This window comes from Jaculus jaculus, chromosome 7, assembly GCF_020740685.1.
Source record: "Jaculus jaculus isolate mJacJac1 chromosome 7, mJacJac1.mat.Y.cur, whole genome shotgun sequence".
Classification (NCBI taxonomy): Eukaryota; Metazoa; Chordata; class Mammalia; order Rodentia; family Dipodidae; genus Jaculus; species Jaculus jaculus.
Genome location: NC_059108.1, coordinates 130,537,903 through 130,562,006, shown reverse-complemented (window position 1 = coordinate 130,562,006; position 24,104 = coordinate 130,537,903). Strand labels below are relative to the sequence as shown.

At 43.6% G+C, this 24,104-nt stretch overlaps 1 protein-coding gene across 2 annotated transcripts in view; it reads left to right on the top strand.

The window, feature by feature from the left end:
• The window catches only part of Ttc8 (tetratricopeptide repeat domain 8), a 59,811-nt gene extending 36,228 nt beyond the window's left edge, over window positions 1–23,583 (top strand). For both annotated transcript variants that reach the window (XM_045154364.1, XM_045154363.1), the window contains 7 exons: window positions 4,462–4,549; window positions 8,714–8,824; window positions 15,075–15,214; window positions 16,659–16,833; window positions 17,130–17,252; window positions 20,205–20,288; window positions 22,641–23,583. In XM_045154364.1, coding sequence (XP_045010299.1) covers window positions 4,462–4,549; window positions 8,714–8,824; window positions 15,075–15,214; window positions 16,659–16,833; window positions 17,130–17,252; window positions 20,205–20,288; window positions 22,641–22,757 — 838 coding nt within the window. In that variant the 3' untranslated portion in view covers window positions 22,758–23,583. The remainder of the gene's footprint in view (window positions 1–4,461; window positions 4,550–8,713; window positions 8,825–15,074; window positions 15,215–16,658; window positions 16,834–17,129; window positions 17,253–20,204; window positions 20,289–22,640) is intronic.
• Window positions 23,584–24,104: the final 521 nt, after the last annotated feature.

The window sequence follows — 24,104 nt, the reverse complement described above, 5'->3', positions numbered from 1 at the left end:
AAAGAGCACGTGAACAGTCACACAGCAGCAGTAACGCTGCGCCTCTTTCTCCAGGCTGGGAGCAGAGGCTGACGCCCGTGACTGTGACCGCCATCAGGAGCCAGCTACTGACAGGCCTGGCACTGAACCCAGCGCGTCCCTTCCACTCTGCCCTCCTGGCTCTCAAGCCTTTTTGCATCTAGAAGGACTTCACAGTTAGGAGCTAGTGCATTCAATCAGCACGTCACCTCACTTAGAGCTCACAGCACGTACTGTTAGCTGGTTCCTGAGATGAGAAAAATTGAGCCTGACAAGTGTGCAGTTGGCCAAATTCACATTGCTAGTAAGTGATAGAGCAAGAATTTTTAATGCCTGCTCTCTCACTGTTTCCATAACTGCTTGTTTAGAGGCAGGGTCTCTCTGTAGGCCAGGCTGACCTTGAACTTATGCTCCTCCTGCCTCTGCCTCCAGAGTGTCAGGAGTACAGCTCTGCTTCACTACATTTGGCTCCTGTTTCTATAATCCTTACTGGCCTATATCCTTACAGGTACTTAATCTTTTAAATACATTTGAACAGAGATTAACTGAGGGCTTGAGGAGATGGCTCAGTGGTTAAAAACATTTGCTGAGCAAGCATGAGGACCCCAGTTCGATCCCTAGCACCCATGTAAAAAGCCAGGTATGGTCGTGCACACCTGTAACACCAGAGGGGAAGGGGGAGAAACGGGAGGCTCGCTGGCGCTTGCTTGTCAGACAGTCTAACTGAAAAATGGCCTGAGCTCCAGGTTCGGTGGCCTCCTGTCTCGAGGAAGTCAGATGTAAGGGCGATGGGGGACGAAGGACAGCCAGCATCCTCCTCCGCAGCGCGCAGACACACCCCTGCACGTGCACCTGCGCCCACACCACTGACTGCACACAGCAAAGAACATCCACCAAGAGATAAGGAAAGCTGTAATTAGTTTTTGAATATTTAGCAATAAGTGAATAAGACTTGACACTTGTTACTGATGTTGAGATACATTTAGAGTATTTGGGAAGAAATAGAAACAATGAATATTTATACTTTATAAAGGTGAACTGTCTTTTATTATTCAAAAATGAGGTAGACTTAAGTTACTGTGAGTATCTTTGATATTCAGTACTGTGGGGGAAAGGAGGCACATTAAATGGACTGGAAGGATGCTTGTTGTTCTGATGGCAAAACTAACATTCCTTTCCACTTAGACATTTCACACAGAACTCTGAGGTATATTTCCTACTGCTAGATTGAGAGAGTGCTTTGTGCCAGGAGGTGATTTGAGGCCATCATAACATTAAGCTCTTAGGAGTTTAATTCCGAAAGACAATCTTAACATCTTAAGCTTCCAAGCAAAATCTTCAAAAATCTTTAATAATTCAATGAAGACATAGCTTAGAATCATTCTCCTCCCCACATGCGGTGACATTTAAAGGAGTACATCTTGTCAGATTTAATCTTTGTCCTCAGTTTTCAGAGCTCGCTGTTCTCTATTGTGTGCTTATCCATTCACTCAGTAAAGTATGTGAGGAACAACTGCCCTATTAGTTGGGGTTACAAAGTTGTTTTTTTCTTTTTTTTTTTTTTTTTGGTTTTTCGAGGTAGGGTCTCACTCTGGCCCAGGCTGACCTGGAATTCACTGTGTAATCTCAGGGTGGCCTTGAACTCATGGTGATCCTCTTACCTCTGCCTCCCGAGTGCTGGGATTAAAGGCGTGCGCCACCACGCCCAGCCTCAAAGATTTTTTTATTGTCCCCCCCTTTCACATGGTTTAGTGAGACAATAAATAATTATTAATGTGGCTCAAACAATATGTAAGACAGAAGCAGGTGTGCAGTGCACCAGGAGCCCAGAGACTTGGAGTCGAGAGGGCAGAGCTGCCTTAGCCGAGGGTGTCGCGTGAAGCGGACCCCAGTTCTCTCTGGTCATTAGCTTCTCACTCGTACTGCAAGGCCATCATTCTGACCATTAGTGTCGCTTATTAAGTCCTTGCAGTAGAGTCTTCCCCGGAAGTTCTGCTTTCAGCTTCTCATCTCATCGACCCTTACCAAGTACCGTGGGAGTAACTGTTGTGGAAAAAACAGCTGTTGTTGGATTCCTCAGTGATCCTCTTGTAACAAAGCCGGGACCGAAAGTGCGGCTTCATGAGCTCACCCCAGCCCCCACACTGGTCCCGGTGTCTTCGTGCTCCCATTGTTACATCCTTTCCAGTTAAGGCAGACTTCATGTCATTCTCCCTAACGTTCCATGCACTTTCCTGCCTAAGTTGTTCTGTCATATTTTTCTTCCCCTGGAATTGCGCCGTCAGCCCACACAGCATTTCTAGCTGTTGAAATCTTGTCCTTCACTCCTCCCGAAACTCTTGGGTTTACTCCCCCCTTTAATGTAGATAGTGTTTTGCTCTTTAATTGTGATGACTTTAGGGACATGCTTATTTCCCACTTTGGCATCCCCTTTCCATCATGAAATGTGCATGCAGGGGTGTTGAACTCAGCTGGGGAGAAATTGCTGGCAGCTTGTGAGAGGTCTCTCTCTCTCTCTCTCTCTCTCTCTGGACACTGACTCTCTGATACTATCCTGAGTGTATGAACTTGACCATATTGTCACTATTCCTAGATTATGATTGAGTATACCACACTCCATTTTTTTCTTGTATAAGAATTCATGTGGTAAATTTCTTTTTAAAAATTTATTTGTTTTGAGAGGGGGTTGGGGGGGAGAGAAGGAGGGAGGGAGGAAGAGGGAGGAGGAGGAAGAGAGAATGGACACACCAGAGCCTTCAGCCACTGCAAACAAACTCCAGATGTGTGCACCACCTTGTGCACATGTGTGACATTGTGCACTTGCCTCACTGTGTATCTGGCTTACGTGGGACCTGGAGATTCAAACATGAGTTCTTAGGCTTTGCAGGCAAGTGCCTTAACCGCTAAGCCATCTCTCCAGCCCACAATTTTTTTTGATAATACTTGAGCTGTCTCTTGAATATTAAATAATAAAAGCCATGTGACCTATTTTTTTCCTTTCTTTGGCTCTCGTAGAGTGCTTGTCTGCCTATTTCTTCTTTACCTTATCCCATCTCTGTTGTTTAAACATGGGCGCGATGGCTCACCCTACAATCCCGGCACTCAAGAGGCTGCAGCAGAAGGATCACCATGAGTTTTAGGCCCACTTGGACGATAAAGTGAATTCCAGCTTATTCTGGGCTACAGTGAGAACTTACCTCAATAGGAATGAAAAAGGGAAGGAAGAAAACAAACAAAAAAATACATTTGTTTTCTTATTTCTGTTTTACATGTGTCTTTTTAATTGGACATATAAAAATATGTACACTCCAATGGAAGGGTAAATAACATTTATCACATTCAGAACAGTATTTCTGTCATGTGATTAAGACTAACATATTCAACCATTGTTATGCCGTATGTATGGATTTGGTTTTTCAGAACTTTAGGTTTCCTTGATAACATATTATACATAGTCATAAAATTTATGGCACCTTTAGGAGACAGAGGCTCCTGCCACGTGTGTCCTCTAACTTTGTGCTCCACCTTGGTATTATTACCTTTAATCACTTTAATCCCATCCCCTAGCAGCTGTTTATGTGTCTGCCACACCAGTGCCTGAGGCTTAGGTTATGGAGAATATTCTTTCAAGCTTTTACATGGAAGTGATACAGTGGACATATTGTACATCATTTTGATTTTATTTCACAAAATAAAGCATTATCTTACCTAAGTAGCTCGTAGGTTGCTAAGAATGTACAGCTATGACAATGCCTGACAGGCTTTCTGAGGACATGTGGGATGAAAGCTGGTGTGCCTCAGTGACTGGTCTAGTGGTAACAGACTGTGCCGTGATTGCAGAGGTGGGCACTGACGTGAGGACAGTAACATTTAGGCAAGGAGCAAGGCATGGGTTCCTAGTTGGGATAGCCAGTATCAGACATGTAGTAAAAGTTCTAGATTAATGAGCTGGCATGGCTCTGTCACCCAAGTGACAGTTACTGCTTACATCAGAGTTGTGTAGGGATAACTAAAACACGGGCTTTTGTCTCAGGGCATGAGATGTTTTCAAAGAAACAGCTTTCATTTCTTCTAGTGAAGTACAGGCTCTGGGCATTTATTCAGGTCACTTGCCATATGTCCAGATGACTGTAAGCTCTTTCTGTGGTGACCTGATGTGACCTGGCTTACTGACAGCTCTTGGTCCAGCTGTGACAAGGCTGCAGACACTCTACACACCATTTGAGGATTAGATAGCCAGTGAATTTGGGTGGGGGGAGGTTATGTGACCTTTGGTTAGTCTCTGTTAGCATACATGGTAGGATCTGTGTTCAGTGCTTCCTTGTTTGGTATACATGTGGTTTAAGATGGGATTCGTCTCTATTCATATCCTCAGAGTTTGAGCAAATGATGTAGTATTGATTTTTAAATTGAATGTCTAAATTTTTTAATGGTTGTTTTTAGGTTAGGAATGTATCGTGAAGCAGAAAAGCAATTTAAATCAGCCCTGAAGCAGCAGGAAATGGTGGACACATTTCTCTATTTGGCAAAAGTAAGTAAATATTCTTAATTTGAGTGAAAACTGTCTTCTCGGGGTTCTGGCTGCTGCATGGGGAAAGTTGCCAGTTCCCTCCGGAGTGTTTGGCAAGTTAATATGTTCAGACTACCTTATTTTTTAAAGCAAGTGAAAAATAACATATGGAGGGTAGCCATCTCAAAAGAAAGTGAGTACCGTGGAAAACAAAAGCCCTTTGAAAACTTGCTTATTAGGCCAGAAGAAAATACCACCACGTCGGTAATGGACTCCACATAGGCCTTTTGCCACAACCCACTCATCTGAAACCCAAGCAGGTTATAGAGCAGAGGGACCTTTGCTTTTGAAATGAGGTCTTGCTCTGCAGCACAGACTGCCATTGAGCTCAGCTTCCTTCCTCCTCAGCCTTCCAGGTAGCTGAGCGCCCCGCTCTAAGAACAGATTGTTTTTACAGAGTCAGCGTCACTCAGCTGTGCTCTAGTAGTGAGGCTGCCGTCTATCATTGTGCACTCCTTGGTCTATGGCACTGTGTTGGTTTGTTTATAGAGGAAGTTTATTTGAACCCTCACAATAACCCTGCTCTGAAGGTAGATTTCATAACTTTCTTTTTGCTCCTAAGGACAATGAGCAAATTTTTCAGTCACTGGGTTATTGACACCCAGCATTCACTCTGAAGTCTTTTGGACTCCAGTGAGTCTTTTGGACTCACTGAAGGCTCAGTAGACTGTTCACCTGGACATTTCAGTACAAGATGGACATCCCTCATCTGAATATCTGAAGTCTGACATGCTCTAAAATCGAAACATTTTGAGTGTTAGCACAGTAGTTGACATGGAAAATTCCACACCTGACATCCTGTGATGAGTCATAGTCAAAAAGCAGGTGCACTAACAATATTATATAAAATTACCCTAAGGCTATGTGTGCAAAGTATAGATGTAATATCAGTAAATTTCATTTTTACACCTGTGTTCTAGCCCCAAAATATCACTGTATGCATATCAAAACACTCCAAAGACCAAAACCAAACCAAAACAAAAAACCCTGAAATGGAAAACACTTGTGGTCTAAAGCACTTCAGACAAGGATGCCCAGCCTGTGCTGGAATGAAGTCGCTCTTGACCCTCAGCCAGGCTCCCCTGAAAGACCATGTGGTGAAGTGGTGACTGTGCCGTGCTCCTGCTCTGTCGTAAGAGTTTTGGTAAGGAGGACTCAGAAGGTGAGACATGAAGGGAAGCGTGAGCCGTCTGGTCTCTGTGGAGGTGGCACTAGTGCTGGTGACGCCGCTTCTGAAACTTGGCATTGCTACCCGGATGGCCAGAGGAAAGGTGCTGCTGAGAGTGGGCCGACCGGGCTTGCGGTGGCTGACAGGTAAGGGGCTCCGAGGCTTTGACTCCCCACATCCATGTGAGCCAAACGCACAGGAGTTCAATTAGGGGCTGGAGGCCCTAGGATGCCAATTCTCTCTCTCTCTCTCTCTCTTTCATAAACAACAACAACAACAACAGTTGGCCAAGAAAGACAGACCTGGAGAACAAATCTGGGTGAGGCTAAAAAGAAGGGGTCCAAAGGCAAAGTCTGGGACAAGTTTAATCATCTACCCTTGTTTGACAAAACTACTTCTGACCAACTGTGTAAGGAAGTTTCTGGCTATAAACTATAAGCCTAGCTACAGTCTCTGGCCAGGGCAGTCCTGGAAGAGCTCCTTAATAAAGGATTCATCAAACCACCTCAGAGAAGGAAACTGCTGCTAGGAAAGATGCTGGAACACAGCCAACCAGCTGGACATTTGGGAAAATGAAGCTTTCCTGACTTCTACAGAAAGAAGCACCACTATGTCCGGAACATGGTCATAAGATTAGCATACTAAAAATGAAAGTACATTACATAAATTTTCTCTGTTTATCTTAGTACATTAACAATGGTTTACAAAAATGTTTAAAACTATTTGAGGTATTTGCTATGTTTGTCTTTTACCTATCATAAAATAAACAAACTCTGAAAGAAATTTCTAAGAACCACAGTAAGCTTTTCTAAAGAGACAACTTGAAATTGAAGTTCAGGCCACAACACTCTTCCTTTTTTTTTTCCAAGGTAGGGTCTCACTCTAGCCCACACTGACCTGGAATTCACTACGGAGTCTCAGGGTGCCCTTGAACTCACAGTGATCCTCCTACTTCAGAGTGCTGGGATTAAAGGCGTGCACCACCACGCCCAGCTCACACTCTTCCGTTTTTAAATGAAAGCCACTGACACGTTGCTCCACATTGCTGGGATGAGCATCCAACCAGCTACAGTTTATGGGAGGAAGGGATTTATTTCAAGCTTACGGATCTAGGAGAAGTTCTATCAGTGGTGGAAGAAGTTGGTGCCTTTCATACATCTAAGCGGAGAGGGACCACCACACAGTACAAGCAGCAGGCCAACCGCCAGAGCTCAGATTGCCCTCCTTTGCGCTGGATTCGAGGCCCACCCCAAACACACCTTGGGGCTCCAGCCTGGGACCCACCTCCCCTGGCAGGCTGCTGGAGACTTGAGTGGGAAGCTTGACCTTCATCGAGTACCTGAAGCTGTGGGGGACGTGTGTTCACATTCAAACCCCCACATCATAGCTAAAAGTCTGTGCTTTTCATTGTAACTACTGTTAAATGCATGTTTTCTTGTTGTTTATTTGTTTTTCAAGGTATGGTCTCACTTTAGCTCAGGCTGACCTGAAATTCACTATGTAGTCTCAGGGTGGCGTCGAACTCATGGTGATCCTCCTACCTCTTCCTTCCCAGTGCTGGGATTAAAGGCGTGCGCCACCCTGCCCGGCACACGTTTTCACCTGTTTCTAATTTGATCTGCTGTTTAGAAAGTGTGTCCCAAAACACAAAGACAAGTGTCATTATCTTAGGCTTCGATACGTAAAATCATAGTTCTCCATTTTGCAAATTCCTGTTAAGTGTGGGGAGGTGCTGAGTGGGCACCGTGTGTGCTGTGCCAGCATGAGTAGTGCCTGGGCACCCGTGTAAACCTGCTGGGTGTGATGGGGTGCCTGTAACCCCAGCAACGGGAGGAATGCTGGCAGGGCGTCCTGGGGCTCACTGTGTAGCAGTGTAGCTGAGTCAGGGAGCTGCAGGTTCCAAGAGAGTCCCCCTCCAAAGACTGAGGCGGAGAGCAACCCGGTAAGACACCTGCCGCTGCACTCTGCCTCCACATGTGAGAGTGCCTGCACACACACACACACACACACACACCTGCCTCCACATGTGAGAGTGCCTGCACACACACACACCTGCCTCCACATGTGAGAGTGCCTGCACACACACACACACACACACACACACACACACACACACCTGCCTCCCCCAGTGACATTCCTGATAAGTGTACGATTTTGATCTCATGTTTCACTCACCTGCTTCTCCTCCATTCGGAGGAGTCTTCCAGAGCCAACCGCTGTCCTGCTGCTTCTCAGATCTTGTTCCATTTGTCATCCTTTCTTTCACCAGCGTTGCAGTCAGGTCCGCACTGCTGGCAGAAATCACCCAACCAGGAGCAGCTTTTGGGAAAAAAGGGTTTATTTTGGCTTATAGACTTGAGGGGAAGATCCATGAAGGCAGGGGGAAATGATGGCATGAGCAGAGAGTGGACGTCACACCCTGGCCAACATCAGGTGGACAATAGCAACAGGAGGGTGTGCCAAACACTGGCAAAGGGAAACTGTCTATAACACCCCTAAGCCCACCCCCAACAATACACTGCCTCCAAGAGGCTTTAATTCCCAAGTTTCTATCAGCTGGGAACCTAGCATTCGGAACGCTTAAGTTTATGAGGGACACCCAAATCACACCATCACAACCAGTGTCGTCAGCTTCCTTCTACTTGCCAGCTTGTAGACATACTCATGCCTGTCTATCCTGAAGAGATTCCCCTGCTCCATTCTTGTTTCTGCTCAGTTTCTGGGATGCTAATAAGCCTGTATAAGCCTTTCTTTGAGGGAAGAATGAATGAGTGCTTTATGTACAGCAAGGAGCAGATAGGCTGTAAGATAATTAGAATCTAATTGTGCACATGCTGAAAAGTTCTTATGGCAATATCTAGGAGATAATTTGTTACTAATATGTAATTATAAACTTGTCATATAAATGCTATTATTTTTACAACCAGTAATTTTATTAAAATATGGCTTGTGTTTAGGTTTATATCATATTGGATCAACCTGTGACTGCTTTAAATCTTTTCAAACAAGGATTAAATAAGTTTCCAGGAGAGGTAACCTTGCTTTGTGGGATTGCCAGGATCTATGAGGTAAGGTTCATATTATGTTAAAAGCTGATGTAAAAGCAAGATTATGTGCCACTTAAATAAGCTCGTAGTCCTTTGGAATCCTAGCAAGGAGCATAGTTTATGAAATTAAGGTTGCTGGCCTGTGAGTCACCAGGATAATAAGAAATATAGCTGTATGCATTTAGTTCAGGTGAGTTTTTATCATGAAGGATTTTAGACACCCAGAGGCAAATGGTACATGACAGGGATTCATCTCGTCTGCATGGATAGCCTGCCTAGCACATTTATGTCATTTCCCAAGGTCTGTGGCATCAGATAGCAACTCTTCCATTTCTTGTAGACATGCTCTGGGGCTTTCTAGTCTGTTTCATTGGCCTGTTTGTCCATCTTTCTACCAATATTATGACAGCTGAATTTCTGTAGTTTTGTGATAGCATCGGTAGGGTTTATCTTCACCAAGTCTGTCTTTATAACTTAGGACCTTGCTTATTCTTACAAATTCTAGTTTTGTGTTGTCAGATTCCACAGAAAGCTTCATTATCTTCCTCACAGCAGTTTTACAATAATCCCTAAATTTAGATCCAATATATTCTACTACCTAGTTTTTCTTCTTCATAGTGGGTAATTTATCTCTGTTCTTCCATATTGATATTTTAAAAAAATATTTTATTTATTTACTTAGAGAATGGGTGCATCAGGGCCTCCAGTCACTGCAAACAAACTCCGGATGCATGTGCCACCTTGTACATCTGGCTTACATGGGTCCTGGCGAATTGAACTTGGGTCCTTAGGCTTTGTAGACAAACACCTTAACCACTGAGACATCTTACCAGCCTCCATATTAATTTTTAAAAAATATTTTATTTATTTATTTATATAGGAGACAGACAGAATGAGCATGCCAGGACCTCCAATTGCTGCAAACTCCAGATGTCTGGGCTACTTTCTGCATCTAGCTTTATGTGGGGACTAGGGAATCAAACTGGGGTTGCCAGGCTTTGCAGGCAAGTGCCTTAACTGAGGAGTCAGCTCTTCAGATGCCATATTGATTTTAAGATCAACCTATGTACAACTATTTGCAGGTATATTGATAGGAATCGCATTGACTATATGAGTGACGGAGATGGCCTTTCCTCCCATTCTCAAGCATGATGTCACTCTTCCGTCATTTAGGTCTTCCCTTTCTTGTCCTTCAGTGAATATTTGGGGGTTTTCTCTAGAGAGAGGCTGTGGTGGAGGTCACCAAACCACTGTAGCCTTCAGTTTACTAGGCCTCTGACACAGCATGAAAAATACTCACAGAGAAAACATATTAGAGCTAAAAGGTCAAAACCAGGCCAGTCAAGGGAAAGGGCTCAAGGACAAAGTCAGAGGAAGCCAACGAAGCTTCCAGGAGACCTCTGCCAGTGGAGCCCCGGCAGACGCGAATTTTCCACCAACACCTGGGACAGCGCGCTTGTGGTGAGAAGTATTGTCTGTTGGGAAGCTCATTAGAGACTCGTATCCAGAGTCACTGTTGGGGCTGTTAAATAGGCCATCTGCCTGTCATATTCTGGAGTCCCAGACTCTCAGGAGTCACAGGTGTTCAGCACAGTGTCCGTGCAGCGAGCTGCTCCTGACATACGGGGAAAGGTCATCAGGGTAGCAGGCAGCCCGGTCCCCAGAAGCAGGACTTGCTAGGAGCAGAAAGCTGAGGTCTGCTGTTAGCTTGTCTGTAAGGATGCATACCTGGCATAGCTGGGAAGTGAATCCTTATTTTTCCCATGTAATTTCTGCATGATTATTTATAGTGACTAGGAGTATTTTACTCTTTCTAAAGTTGATTTGGTATTTGCTACTTTAAATTTTAAGACTTTATCCATAGATCTTTTTGTAAATAAGATAATCATCATCTGTAAATACAGTTTCATTTCAGTTATTTATTATTTTTAGCAATGTATTGCTTAGAACTTTTGATTTTGTTGTTGTTTTCAAGGCAGGGTATCATTCTAGTTGAGGCTGACCTGAAGCTAATTAATTCTGTATCCTCAGGTTGTCCTCAGACTCACAGCCTTTATCCTACCTTAACCTTCCAAGTGCTGGGATTAAAGGCATGTACCACCATGTGCAGCTAGAACTTTTTTGTTGTTGTTGTTGTTTCTTGAGGTAGGGTTTCACTGTAGCTCAGGCTGACCTGGAGTTCACTATGGAGTCTCAGGGTGGCCTTGAACTCATGGTGATCCTCCTACCTCTGCCTCCTGAGTGCTGGGATTAAAGGCGTGTGCCACCATGCTCAGCTCCTCAGCTAGAACTTAATATTGAACAAACATATTTCTACTCTCTTTAACTTCCTGGAAAATGCTACCTGCACTAGTTAAGTCACTTTGTGAATAAAAATAGAAGAGATTCATCCTTGTTATACTTAGGTTGTAGTATGAAAATAATCATTTTCTTCTTATACTGTATTTTCTAGAGTTTTAGAAAATGAACACGAATTCCTTTGGTGTGCATGCTGTGCCTGGCTATATATGTATGCACGTTCACGTGTGTGTTGGCACATATGTGTGTGGGTGTGCTTACACGTGTGTATGGGGCAAGAGGTTGACATTGGGTATCTTCCTCGATTGCTTTCCACCTTATTTACTGAAATAGGGTCTCTCATTTGACCTGGGTGTCCCACGTCTTCTCTCCTGAACACTGGGAAAAAGATGGGCTGCCACATGGGTGCTGGGGGTCCAAACTCCAGCCTTATGCTTGAAACTGGTCTCTTAACTTGCTATGATCCTTTAGTCTCTTCCTCCCAAGTACTGGAATTACCATGTCCTGCTATGAATTCCTTTTTTTATTTTTATTTTTATTTACTTATTTGAGAGCAACAGACAGAGAGAAAGAGGCAAATAGATAAAGAGAGAATGGGTGCACCAAGGCCTCCAGCCACTACAAACAAACTCCAGACGCGTGTGCCCCCTTGTGCATCTGGCTTACCTGGGTCCCGGGGAATCAAGCCTTGAACTGAGGTCCTTCGGCTTCACAGGCAAGTGCTTAACCACTAAGCCATCTCTCCAGTCCAAATTACTTTTTTGTAAAAAGTTTTATTTATTTGAGAGAGAGAGGGAGGGAGGGAGAAAATGGGAATGCCAGGGCCTCTAGCTGAGTTAGTGAGCTCTGGGTTAGCAAGAGACCTTGTCTCAAAAATTAGGTGGAGAGCAACTGAGGAGGACACCTAACATCAGCTTCTGGCCTTCACAAGCACATGCACATGTATGCTCACCACATACAAAAACACACATATGCACACACAAAATACATTCAGAAAGAGAAAGAAAAGGAAAGATCTCTGAGCCCAAACAAAAGGAAAAGTAAGTAAATGAAGATTCCTGAGCCATATCTTGGTCTGCAGCTCTCCTGGGGTTCAGGAGGGCAAGTTCCTAACAAGCTCTGTGGTTCATAAAACTTTGCTGAAAAACTGCACATGAAGTTGCTGAGAAAATAAGTATTTCAATGCAGAATTCCTCAAGATGACAAAAATTAATTTCTATGTCCATTAACTTGGGCTCCACAGTAATTTTATAGCCCCCAAAGCCTCAAATTAAATACCTGGAGTCTGAAACTCTCTCTTTTTAAAATTATCTTATGTTTTAGAGAAAGAGAGAGAAGGAAATGGCATACCAGGGCCTCAGCGAGTGCAATCAAACTCCACACTTGCGCCATCTAGTACGCATGTGCGACCTTGCGCTTGTGTCCCTTTGTGCATGCGCCTTACGTAGGATTTAGAGAGAGATTGAACTTGGGTCCTTAGGCTTCACAGGCAAGTGCCTGAACTGCTAAACCATCTCTCCAGCCCTGGAGCACTCTTCTGATTGGACATGATCCCCTCGTCAGCTTTCACACAGGAAGTGTGCAAGTGGGGTGCAAATATGTCCAAATATGTACAAGTATGTCATGGGTTTGGGTTCAGTGGTGACTGTTTTAGTGGGTTTTATGGGGCCATTAAATAGTATCTCTATTTCTCCAAGCTGAGAGCCACTTGAGAGAGAGCTACAATACTTAGACAAGTAGAAGACACACACATGTTGCCCCGAGCATGAAACATCTGAAGTTTTGTTCATAGACAGGCACAGGTATGGTGTGTGTCTTACCCACAGCAGTTATTCTGAATGTCCTAATATTACTGATTAAAACATAGTTGGAGTATGTGGCTTCTCATCTGTAACCAAGATGGCTTCTAGTCACCTGTCTAAGTGAGACTGCTCCACAGTGCGGCACAGAAGGCTGCAACACCTTCTTCACCTCAGACCTGAAACAGGTTTTCTTTGAAAATATGTGATTTCAGGAGAAATGGAGATATGGCTTAGCTGTTAAGGCGCTTGCCTGTAAAACCTAACGACCTGGGTTCGATTCCCCAGTTCCTGTGTAAAGGGAAATTATGACTAATGCTCCCTGTGCGTACGCTCAGCACATTTCCGTTTAGTCCCTGTGGCTGAGTGTAGTAGTTGTGTAATTTTCCTCGTCTGCTGGCTAGAGAAAATTTGGCAGTTCTTCCTAGTTTGGCTTGGTGATTATTTGTGATTGTTGCCCAAAGGCTTCTGTTGACACCTGCTGGTTAGATCAAGACAGCACAGGCATCAATCCTAGCCGAATGAGTCAGTAGCTTGAAAGACAGCCCCCGGGACAGTAATGGAGCACACGCTTGAAAACATCCGTGTGAAGTGAGGATGTAGCGAAATCTTCATGGACATAAAGTCTGAAACTAGGCCTGGAGGTGGATTTGAGAGAGGCAGCATTCATTAATAATATTAGTTAAGCCAGGGGCAGTGACCCGTACATGTAGTCCAGCTACTCAGGAGGCTGAGGCAGGAGGATAGCTTAAGCTCAGAGGTACAAGACAATATAGTGAAATCCCGTCTCAAAAAGTTTTAATAATATTAGATGGCTCGTTTATGATACCAGTGTTGTACAAATAGAACATAATGACTATAGAAGGTTCCTTCAGTTTCTGCTCACGTATGTGTTTCTGGACTTGGTCTGGATGGCCGTCAGTTCTCTCCTGGACTCTCTGGGCCTCCTTGCTGCAATTTCCTCCCGATTTGAAAACATCTCGTACTGGGCCTCCAAGTTATTCTCTGAATGTGGCACACAGCTTGATCGCGTAATCCTCTAACGTTCTCTCCGCTTCCGGTGAGATCCGAAGCTCTTCCCGTGCCACGAAAGGCCTTGGCTGCCTCTGGTCCCCTGCGCTCCTCTCCCTCTCCCACCACTTGCCTGTCCTGCGATGTTTCCATTCTAGGCCACGCATTTCTTAGTCTCTGCTCGGTGTGAGCGCCCCCCAGAAGCGCTAGGTCTCCGCCCCCGTCTCATTTAGACCTCTGTTCACATAGTGCCTCCTCCAACATGACCACGCTCAGCAAGCAGCAGCCTCCCTCCCTCCCTCTGTACCTGCCCTGCAGTGTTTTCTTCACATCTCTCATCTTTTCTGCGGATAGTGTGTTTCTTCATACTGTGTTCCTACACCCTAGAATAGAGTGTAACGTGGCAGGCTGTCAGTAAATATTTGTTGAATGAAAAAACTTAAATCTGTTAGAAAAAATAACTTGACTGGCATGGTGGCAGACGCCTTTGATCCCAGAACTTGGGAGGCAGAGGTAGGAGGATCACTGTGAATTCAAGGCCAGCCTGGGACTACACAGTGAGTTCCAGGTAAGCCTGGGCTAGAGTGAGACCCGACCTTGGAGAAAACAAAACAAGGGGTGGGAGGCTTACAGACCTGGGTCCGTGGTTAAAGTGCTAGCTTGCAAAGTTAATGGCCTGGGGGTTCCCACAGAAAGCCAGATGCAAAAAGTGGCACATGCCTCTGGAGTTCACATGCAGCTGCAGAAGGCCCTGGTATGCCCGTATTCACTCTTTCTCTCTACTCGCAAGTAAATAAATACTTTTTTCTTTAAAGAAAGATAAAGTCAGGCTAGAGAGATGGCTTAGCAGTTAAGGCGCTTGCCCACAAAGCCTAAGGACTCATGTTCGACTCTCCAGGTCCCATGTAAGCCAGGTGCACAAGGTGACACAAGGGTCCAAGGTTGCACATGCGCACAGGGGCGCACGCGTCTGGAGTTCAGGGGCAGTGGCCGAGGCCCCGGCGCACCCACGCTGTCTCTTGCTCTTGCCCTCTTGCATTAAAAAAAGGCCAGTCTGTTGGGCTTGCCTCAAAAAAAAAAAAAAAAAAAAAAACCAGATAAAATCAAAATACAACCTTTTTGTCTAGTGTTCATTAAGTGTTGTTCTGTCTGGTGGATGACAGGAAATGAACAACAGCTCATCTGCAGCCGAGTACTACAAAGAAGTTCTGAAGCAAGACAACACGCACGTGGAGGCCATTGCTTGCATCGGGAGCAACCACTTCTATTCTGATCAACCAGAGGTAGCGCTCCGATTCTACAGGTGGGTTTTACATTCAATTTGTAGGGCTAGGCTCTTGTGAGAAATTGATGAGACAGTAACAAAGATGGAACGAGGGACTGGAGAGATGGCTTAATGATTAAGCCTCTTGCCTGTGAAGCCTAAGGACCCAGGTTTGATTCCCCAGTACCCATGAAAGCCAGCTGCACATATACTTGCAGTTTGTTTGCAGTGGCTGCAGGCCCTGGTGCACCTATTCCCTCTTTCTCCCTCTCAGATAAATAAGTAAAAATAATATATATTATTTTGTAAAATAATAATATAAGATAGTTATATAAAACGTAAAAGATGGAATGAAAATGTAGTGACTTATGGGCATGGTAGTGCATGCCTTCAATCCTAGCACTAGGGGGCGTGGTGGCACACACCTCTAATCCTAGCAGGCTGAGGTAGGAGGAAGATCACTTAGTTCAAGGCTAGCCTGGAACTACAGAGTTCCAGGTCAGCATGGGCTAAAGTGAAACCCTACCTCAAAAACACCAAAAGAAAAAAAAAGTAAATGATATGTATAGACTATATGTATTTAAATCTAGCAGTTCCAACACTCTGATGTTTTATGCAAATTAAAATCACATTCAGTAATTTGCAAATGTGCAGCCATTGGCGTCTTGTCAAAATGCACCTGGATGATTGAGTTTTTACCTCAAAGTCTAATTCTCTCTGGAGTGCATGCTTATTTTATCCTCTGTGTGGCACCTAAAATTCATTTTTCAATTATAATCTCAGCTCTTGGATAATGTATAAGTAGAGGACTGGCAGCTGACAAAGGTTGTTTCCAAATCCACGCTGGAAACATAAAGCACACAGCGCACCAGTGGGGTCTGGCACATGTGCAGCAGCCCCTTCCCCCCTGGTCAAAGTGGGTCATGGGTTTCTCGTGGCAGCTGGGCTGGGTTTTCATTTGTATAGTCGAACTCTCTAGGCCCTTGGGACTCTCGATGCCTAGAAGCAAAGAGGAGTCTTTAGTTGCAGTGGGAAAGCTGAGGGGAATATGGAGAGCCACCTGCAGCCACGTCTTCCTCCGGTGAAGCTCGGGCCTGTACCCCGGAGGGCAGCCAGCTAAAGCCAGGCTCCACCCAGTGATGGTGTAGTGGGCAACAAACGCTAAACAATCCTCAGATTAGGTCAGGCCTTGGGAATTCATCCGCAGGTACTGAGGCTTTCACACCGAAACTCTGTCAGCTTTACATTTTGTGACCATTTCTTGTTTTTATTCTCCAACAAAAATTTGTGTGAAAAACTTAAAACAGTTATCTTTGACCATGTTTCTGAACACATTCCCTGCCACAAGTTAGAAAAGATTAGCTTTTTGTTTGATTTAAATGTGTTAACTTTTACACTTTATATCAATACTCTTTGGGGTCTGGAAATCAGTCACCGTTTCTCGAGTTGATCTGACACCAAGGTCTGTGCTGTTTTTCAAAAGGCGCCTGCTGCAGATGGGCGTTTACAACTGCCAGCTTTTCAACAACCTGGGCCTGTGCTGCTTCTACGCGCAGCAGTATGACATGACCCTGACCTCCTTCGAGCGCGCCCTCTCCCTGGCCGAGCACGAGGAGGAGGCAGCTGATGTCTGGTACAACTTGGGACATATAGCTGTGGTATGTTTTGTTTTGTTTTTGGTATGCCCTGTTATGTAAGAGGTTACTGTAAGGTTCATTTGAAGCAATGTTCAGATATCATAAGTCCAATTGGCAATTTAGAAATTCCTAGGAGTCCCTGTAGGCCATGTTATAGCCCCAGGTTAAATCTACTTTACAGAATTTATATACGACTCCCACAGCTGCTCCTTGTCCTCTTGTCTATGTAGTAGGAAAGATTCATATGAGAAGGGAGGGAGGAGACGGTGCAGAAAGTCTCAGCCTTCGTGCGTGTGAACTTGTGTCCCTCTCTTCAGGGAATCGGAGATACAAACTTGGCCCATCAGTGCTTCCGGCTGGCCCTGGTCAGCAACAACCACCATGCCGAGGCCTATAACAACCTGGCTGTGCTGGAGATGCGGAAGGGTCACGTTGAGCAGGTCAGGACACACTTGCTGCACAGTGGGCAATCTGCTTCCCTCCGAGGAAAACTGTCACACTGAACCATCATTGTGTGTTGTACTTTTAAAATGAATCTCAGAGGCCATTGACTAGCTGTGTGACTCTGGGCAAGTTACCTCACCTTTCTGAGTTCAAAGTGAAACATTTAGTTTTGCTGGGATGCTGAGAACCTCCCTGGTCCTCAGTATTTTATGTGAGCTCCTCCACCATTCACTGTGGCTCACCCACCACCTAGCTGCCCCGCCAGCATCCTAGGAGCCGCTCTTCAGGCCTCTGTCTTCCTCCCTCCTGCCGCCTGTGCACCCACAGCAGGCCCTGCGAGTGCTACGCCAAGCGTCCCGAGCTGATCTCTTCCTGTTCCTCCACTAGACTCTAGTAACTGTCCTCCATATCCCCCTCCTTAGAAGAGCCTAAGGGGTTTTGTGACAAAACAATATTATTATTATTACTTGCTTTTATTTGAGAGAGAGATAAAGGCAGAGAGAGAGAGAGAGCAAGAGCGAGCGCGCCAGGGCCTTTAGCTGCTACAAACAAACTCCAGGTGCATGTGCCACCTTGTGTATCTGGCTTACGTGGGTCCTGGGGAATCAAATCTGGGTCCTTTGGCTTTGCAGGCAAGTGCCTTAACCACTGAGAAATCTCTGCAGGCCATTATTGTGATCATTATTATTATTATTATTTTGTTTTCTCAAGTTAGGGTTTCACTCTAGCCCAGACTGACCTAGAGTTCACTGTGTAGTCCCAGGATGACCTCAAACTCACAGCAATCCTCCTACCTCTCTCTCCCAAGTGCTAGGATTAAAGACATGTGCCACCACACCTAGCTTTTAAAACATTTTTTTATTGCTTTGCTCAAAATCCTCTGGTTTCTTTTCCTCACATTTGTACTAAAACATGGGCTTTTGTTCATGGCCTGTAAGGCTTGACATAACCTGGCCTCTACTTCCTTCTCAGACTGTGTCCTCTGCGCTCTCTTTTTCCCTCTGACGTCCAGGCACATTCACTGCCTTGCAGGGACACCACTCATGGTCCATTTAGGGCCCTAGCTCTTTTCCCAGACCTTGTAATCACAAGTTTCTTTTTATCATTCAGGTTTTAAAAGCCACTTCCTCAGAAAGGCCATCTGGAACATCAGTCTATAGGGAGCTCTCAGGGGCTAGTATATCTCCCACCTTTTTTTTCCTGTTTTACCAGATAGCATCATATTTATGTGTAGAATGCGAGTGTCAGTTTCCTGAAAGTGAGGGCCTTACCTGTCACGTAACTGCCATATTCTTGGCATCAGAAACAGTGTCTGGCACATGGCAAGACCTCAGTCAGTGTTTTTGGAGTAAGTGAATGTCCTATAAAGAGTAAACAGTAGTGCTCACATGAAGGTGGCTTTGTGGTCATGAGCTTAAAATTCTTGATATAGTGGTAGTGTGACATTGAGCACGTGGAAGATGCTTCATAAGCTGTGTATTATACACACCCCACAGGTTTAACAGCTAAATCTACACATACCATATTAACGATAAGTGTTATTACATCTTCCACCTTAGAGATGCAGAAGCATATCTGAGCAAGAATATGTAACTGTAACGTCACAGACCTGGAGAGCAGAGTGTCTGGGTATGAGCCTGGTTTTTAAAAAACTGGGGAAAACCTTTTCATCACACAAGGATGGCAATCTAACTCATTCCACAGATTCATCCATTCTTCCCACATAAACGAGGATGGGAACCCAATCATTGCACAACTTCATTCATTCTCCCCACACAAACAAACAGCAGGTGGATTTGTGTTTTATAAACTTACCTGTTCTAAAAGGGACCCTGCACTCTCAGAACTTTGCCCCTGTGCTCATGCAGGAAGTGCGTGGGGATTGTTTACTTCTAGATTGGTAATTTTCTTTCCCTCCTACTAATTGCAGTCCTTCTAGGACACAGTTAATTTGTAGCATTTTTTTAAAATACTTATTTATTTATTTATTTGAGAGAGACAGACACAGAGAGAAAGACAGATAGAGGGAGAGAGAATGGGCATGCCAGGGCTTCCAGCCTCTGCAAACGAACTCCAGACGCGTGCGTCCCCTTGTGCATCTGGCTAACGTGGGACCTGGGGAACCGAGCCTCGAACCGGGGTCCTTAGGCTTCACAGGCAAGCGCTTAACCGCTAAGCCATCTCTCCAGCCCAATTTGTAGCATTTTTAAGGACTTTATATTAGCATCATTTTATTTAAAACTACCATCAGCAATCCTGTAGGAATTCCTATCGTCTTATTTTCTATTGAAAGAAATGAGTAAGTTTGTCCCCAGGGTCATGGCGACAAGCTGGAGAACTGTCCGGCAGCTGTGTGGGATGCAAGGTGTGTGTGAGCATCTCATGCCACCCCATGGTCTCTGCAACATGTGATCCTGTGAGCTTGCCCAGGACAGAACCTAATATAGGGGTACATTTCCAGTGCTCTGGGGAACAGGAAGCTTGTTACTTGCTGCTTATGTGTTTCTGAGGAACCAGGTCAGAAGCACAATGGCTGCTTACCCATCGTCGTTCAACCTGGAACGTTGGGTTTTTAAAGCTGCTGCAGGATTTTGTGGTTACACCAGGGAACAGATATTAGAGACTCCTAACAACCATCAACAACAAAAATTAGATTCAGACTTTAACATTGAGATTATATTTCATTGTACATCATACTGAAATACAAACTTTATGGCTTAGTTGTTAAGGTACTTTCCTGCAAAGCCTAAGGACCCAGGTTCAATTACCCAGTACCCACATAACATAGATGTGCAAGGTAGCACATGCATCTGGAGTTTGTTTGCAGTGCCTGGAGGCCTTGGCCTGCCCATCCTCTCTCTTTCTGTCTCTCTCTTGAATAAATAAAGAAATTACAGATACAGTGCTCATTGTATGCTCACATGTTTTTTTTCTCTCTTCCCCCACAGGCAAAGGCTCTGTTACAGACTGCGTCCTCATTAGCGCCTTGCATGTATGAGCCACATTTTAATTTTGCAACAATCTCTGATAAGGTATTTTCTGTTTTTATTAATTTATCATCTGACTCCCTCTCTTTCTTTCTTTCTTTCCTTCTTTCTTTCTTTCTTTCTTTCTTTCTTTCTTTCTTTCTTTCTTTCTTTCTTTCTTTCTTTCTTTCTTTTTTTCAAGGTAGGGTCTCACTGTAGCTCAGGCTGACCTGGAATTCACTATGGACTCTCAGGGTGGCCTCAAACTCATGGCGATCCTCCTACCTCTGCCTCCCAAGTGCTGGGATTAAAGGCATGTGCCACCATGGCCCGGCTCATCTGACACTTTTCTTGTTCTTTGTTAGTTTAACACTTGCAGTAAATAAGACATTTCTGATCCTATCTTCCTGAAGAGAAGGTTGATCTTCAATCTGAAATAAATAATTAAAAAAAACAACTCTTACCACAAATATCTTTACTTCAAGGGGTATGTATTGAACTTTTTCACTGAATATTGATTATTGATTAAGCACTGTTGTAAGTTGTAGAAGATGACTGGAGGTCAGTCATCAAGTGCTTGCTTCACAAGTTGATCCCTAGAATTGACATAAAATGCTGGGCATGGTGGCACCTGCCTGTAATTCCAGCATGGGGGAGGTGGAGGCAGGAGAACTTTGGGGTTCTCTGGTCAGCCAGTCTAGCCTAATGAGTAAGCTCCAGGCCAACGAAAGACCTCATCTTCGAGAAAGAGTGGGTGGCATCCCTGAGGATGATATCTGAGGTTGTCCTCTGGTCTCCACATGTGTGTTCACACATGTATACCTGCATGCATGTGCACTCACATGCATATGAACATATATACCATACACATACATGATACAAAATAATAATAAATTACAGAAGAAACCTCCAATGACTTAAAGTAGGACACTTGGTCATTTAGGAGATACTTACTAAGTATTCCTGCTCTTATAGCCATGAAATCCTTTATGTTATTTGCAGACCATATTACCACTCAGTCTTCTTCATGAAATAGCTTAAATAACTCTTAACTCTTAGGAGGTATTTTTTTTGGCAAAGAGAAAATAAATGTTAAAATAAATATTATGGGGCTGGAGAGATGGCTTAGCGGGTAAGACACTTGCCTGCATAGCGTAAGTACCCATGTTCAACTCTCCAGGTCTCACATAAGCCAGAAGTTTGCACAAGTGACACAGTGCATAAAGTTATGCATATGCACAAGGTGTGCAGGAATCTGGAGTTGGATTTCAGTGACTGGAGGCCCTGGCATGCCAAGTCTCTCTCTCTCTCTCATAAAAACAAATAAATATGATTTTATAAAGGAAACAATTTATGTCATATATATAAAATGTGTATGTGGATTTATCTGGAGTTTTTATGTGCACATACTACAAAAGTTTTGTCTCTTTATATGTACATTCAAGAATCAAGGCATATATTCTGACAGTAGATATGTTTTTCTTGAGAACTGGGCTGGAGCACAGAGCTCAGTGAACATTAGAGATATATTTTATGAGCCTTTAAAGTCAGACAACTTCCCGGTCTTATGGTGCTTAGTACCATTGAAAGATATTAAGGAAGGCTGGAGTGATGTCTTAGCACTCAAGGCACTTGCCTGGGAAGCCTAAGGATCCAGGTTGGATTTCCTAGTACCCACATAAGCCAGATGCACAAGGTGGCACATGTGTCTGGTAACCATTTGCAGTGGCTGAAGGGCCTGGTGCATCCATTCTCTTTCTCTCTCTCAAATAAATAAGTAAATATTTAAAAAGATACTAAAGATAATTTCTTAAATAGTTTTATTTATTTATTTTTAATTTTGTTTTTATTTTTTTATTCTTTTGGTTTCTCAGGGTAGGGTCTCACTGTAGCTCAGGCTGACCTGGAATTCACTGTGTAGTCTCAGGGTGACCTCAGATTCATGGCAATCCTGCTATGAATCCTCTGTCCCCCAAGTGCTGGGATTAAAGGCATGTGCCACCATGCCTGGCCCTCTTAAATAGTTTTTGCTTAAATTTCTTGTCTAATAACTAATACTCTAATCAAGCAGATATTTGTTGAATGTTACAAGTAGTTTTTCTAACCTACACAGAGCTAGATATTTAGATATACACATTGTCATTTATGTTTATAATACTGCCAGTGACAAGGAAAGAAAACACAGGTTTCTGAATCCATAACTAGACAGCAGCAAGGGAGTGCAAATCATATAGTTCTTTATTTTACTTTCTTATATTATTTCATGGTGGAATTATAATCTAGATGAGGGAATCCTAAGCTGGTAGTAGCATAATTGAGCAGTTTACCTTTAAGAACAACAGATAGATAGTGTCTTTTCTCTTACTTACTTATATCTCCCCTGACCGTATTCTGTTTTTGTTCTGGTATTTCTCACAGGTTGGAGATCTTCAGAGAAGCTATGTTGCTGCTCAGAAGTCTAAAGCAGCCTTTCCCGACCACGTGGACACACAGCACTTAATTCAGCAATTAAGGCAGCATTTTGCTATGCTGTGATTAATCCTTGACTAGATATGTTTGTGTGAAGGGACGTTACACAAGGGGAAAAGGAGCATGTGTGCTCATATTAGTAATGTAACGTGTTAGAACTGAACTTTAAAACATTGTATAATGAGAACTTTATATTTTTGTAAGGCAATATTGTAGAAACTAGATTTAAGTGTATCCTTTGGGTTTGTTTTTCATTTTTAAAACCTTTCATTTTCTGTATTTATTGTACATGATGCTTGGTTACATGAGGACACTTTCCTGCAAGTATATCATTTACATTGAGCATAGCCCCCTCCCCCTCCTTTCTTTCTTGTTCTTCATCCTGTTCACTTGCTTTGCTCCACTGGACCATTTTGCTTATACTTTCCTGTCACATAGCCATGACCGTATGATGTCCATGTAAGGTCTTGAAGGCACAAGTCCGAGTAAACGTGGTATTTGTCTTTCTGAAACTGACACAGTTCACTTTTGTGAGTGAGTCTCTTGATACTGTATTCCAGGCTGGTCTTGAATTTATGTCTTCCTGCCTCAACCTCCTAAGTGTTGGGATTATAAACAAGGTATGCATTTCTATGTAGATAATGAACCTCTCATATTATATGGTAGATATCTGTTTATAGTTATTAAACATTTTAATGAATTGCCTCAGTGTTTTTAAATGTACATTTTAAAAGTCTGTAAACATTGGCTGCCATTTAGCTAATGAGGTCAGAAATGTGCCCTTTAAACGTTCAAGACAAGTAGTGTGTATATATCATAACTGCTAAGTGCTTTATTTTGAACTTAAAAATTATATTTTAAACTATTTTTATCAGATACTTTGTTATAAAATATGGTGCTGTAGAATAAATCAGTATGTAAAACACCATAATTTTATCATTTTGCATGAGTTTTTATTTTATCCTAGAAGGTAAGAGTTTTTTTTTTCCAGTTGTTTTGCTGGAAAAAAAAAGAAAAACTGTTTGTGGGATATCACACCATGAAGATAAGGATATCAGGTTGAACATAGAGTTACAGGACAGGGGTCTGATCAGTGGTCCAAGGAAGACATATCCCACCATAGTGTCGTAAAGCCCTAGAGGGACAGGTGCAGTGGAACGCTCGTTAAAGCATTCACACAAGGGCATGGGTCATATCAGAGCCATGGGTCTGTCTACGTCAGTTTTCTTTTTTGTTACATCATGAAAACTCAGTCGTAGATGTTTTCCTTCTGTTTAGATTTGTATGACTACTACTACTCAGCAGACAGACAACTTGAATTCAAAGAATTACAGACTTTTAGGGACCAGAAATAACTTTAGCTAATGTGTGAACAGCTCCTTTCATGGTCTAGGTGCAGCAAGGAAGGCCCTG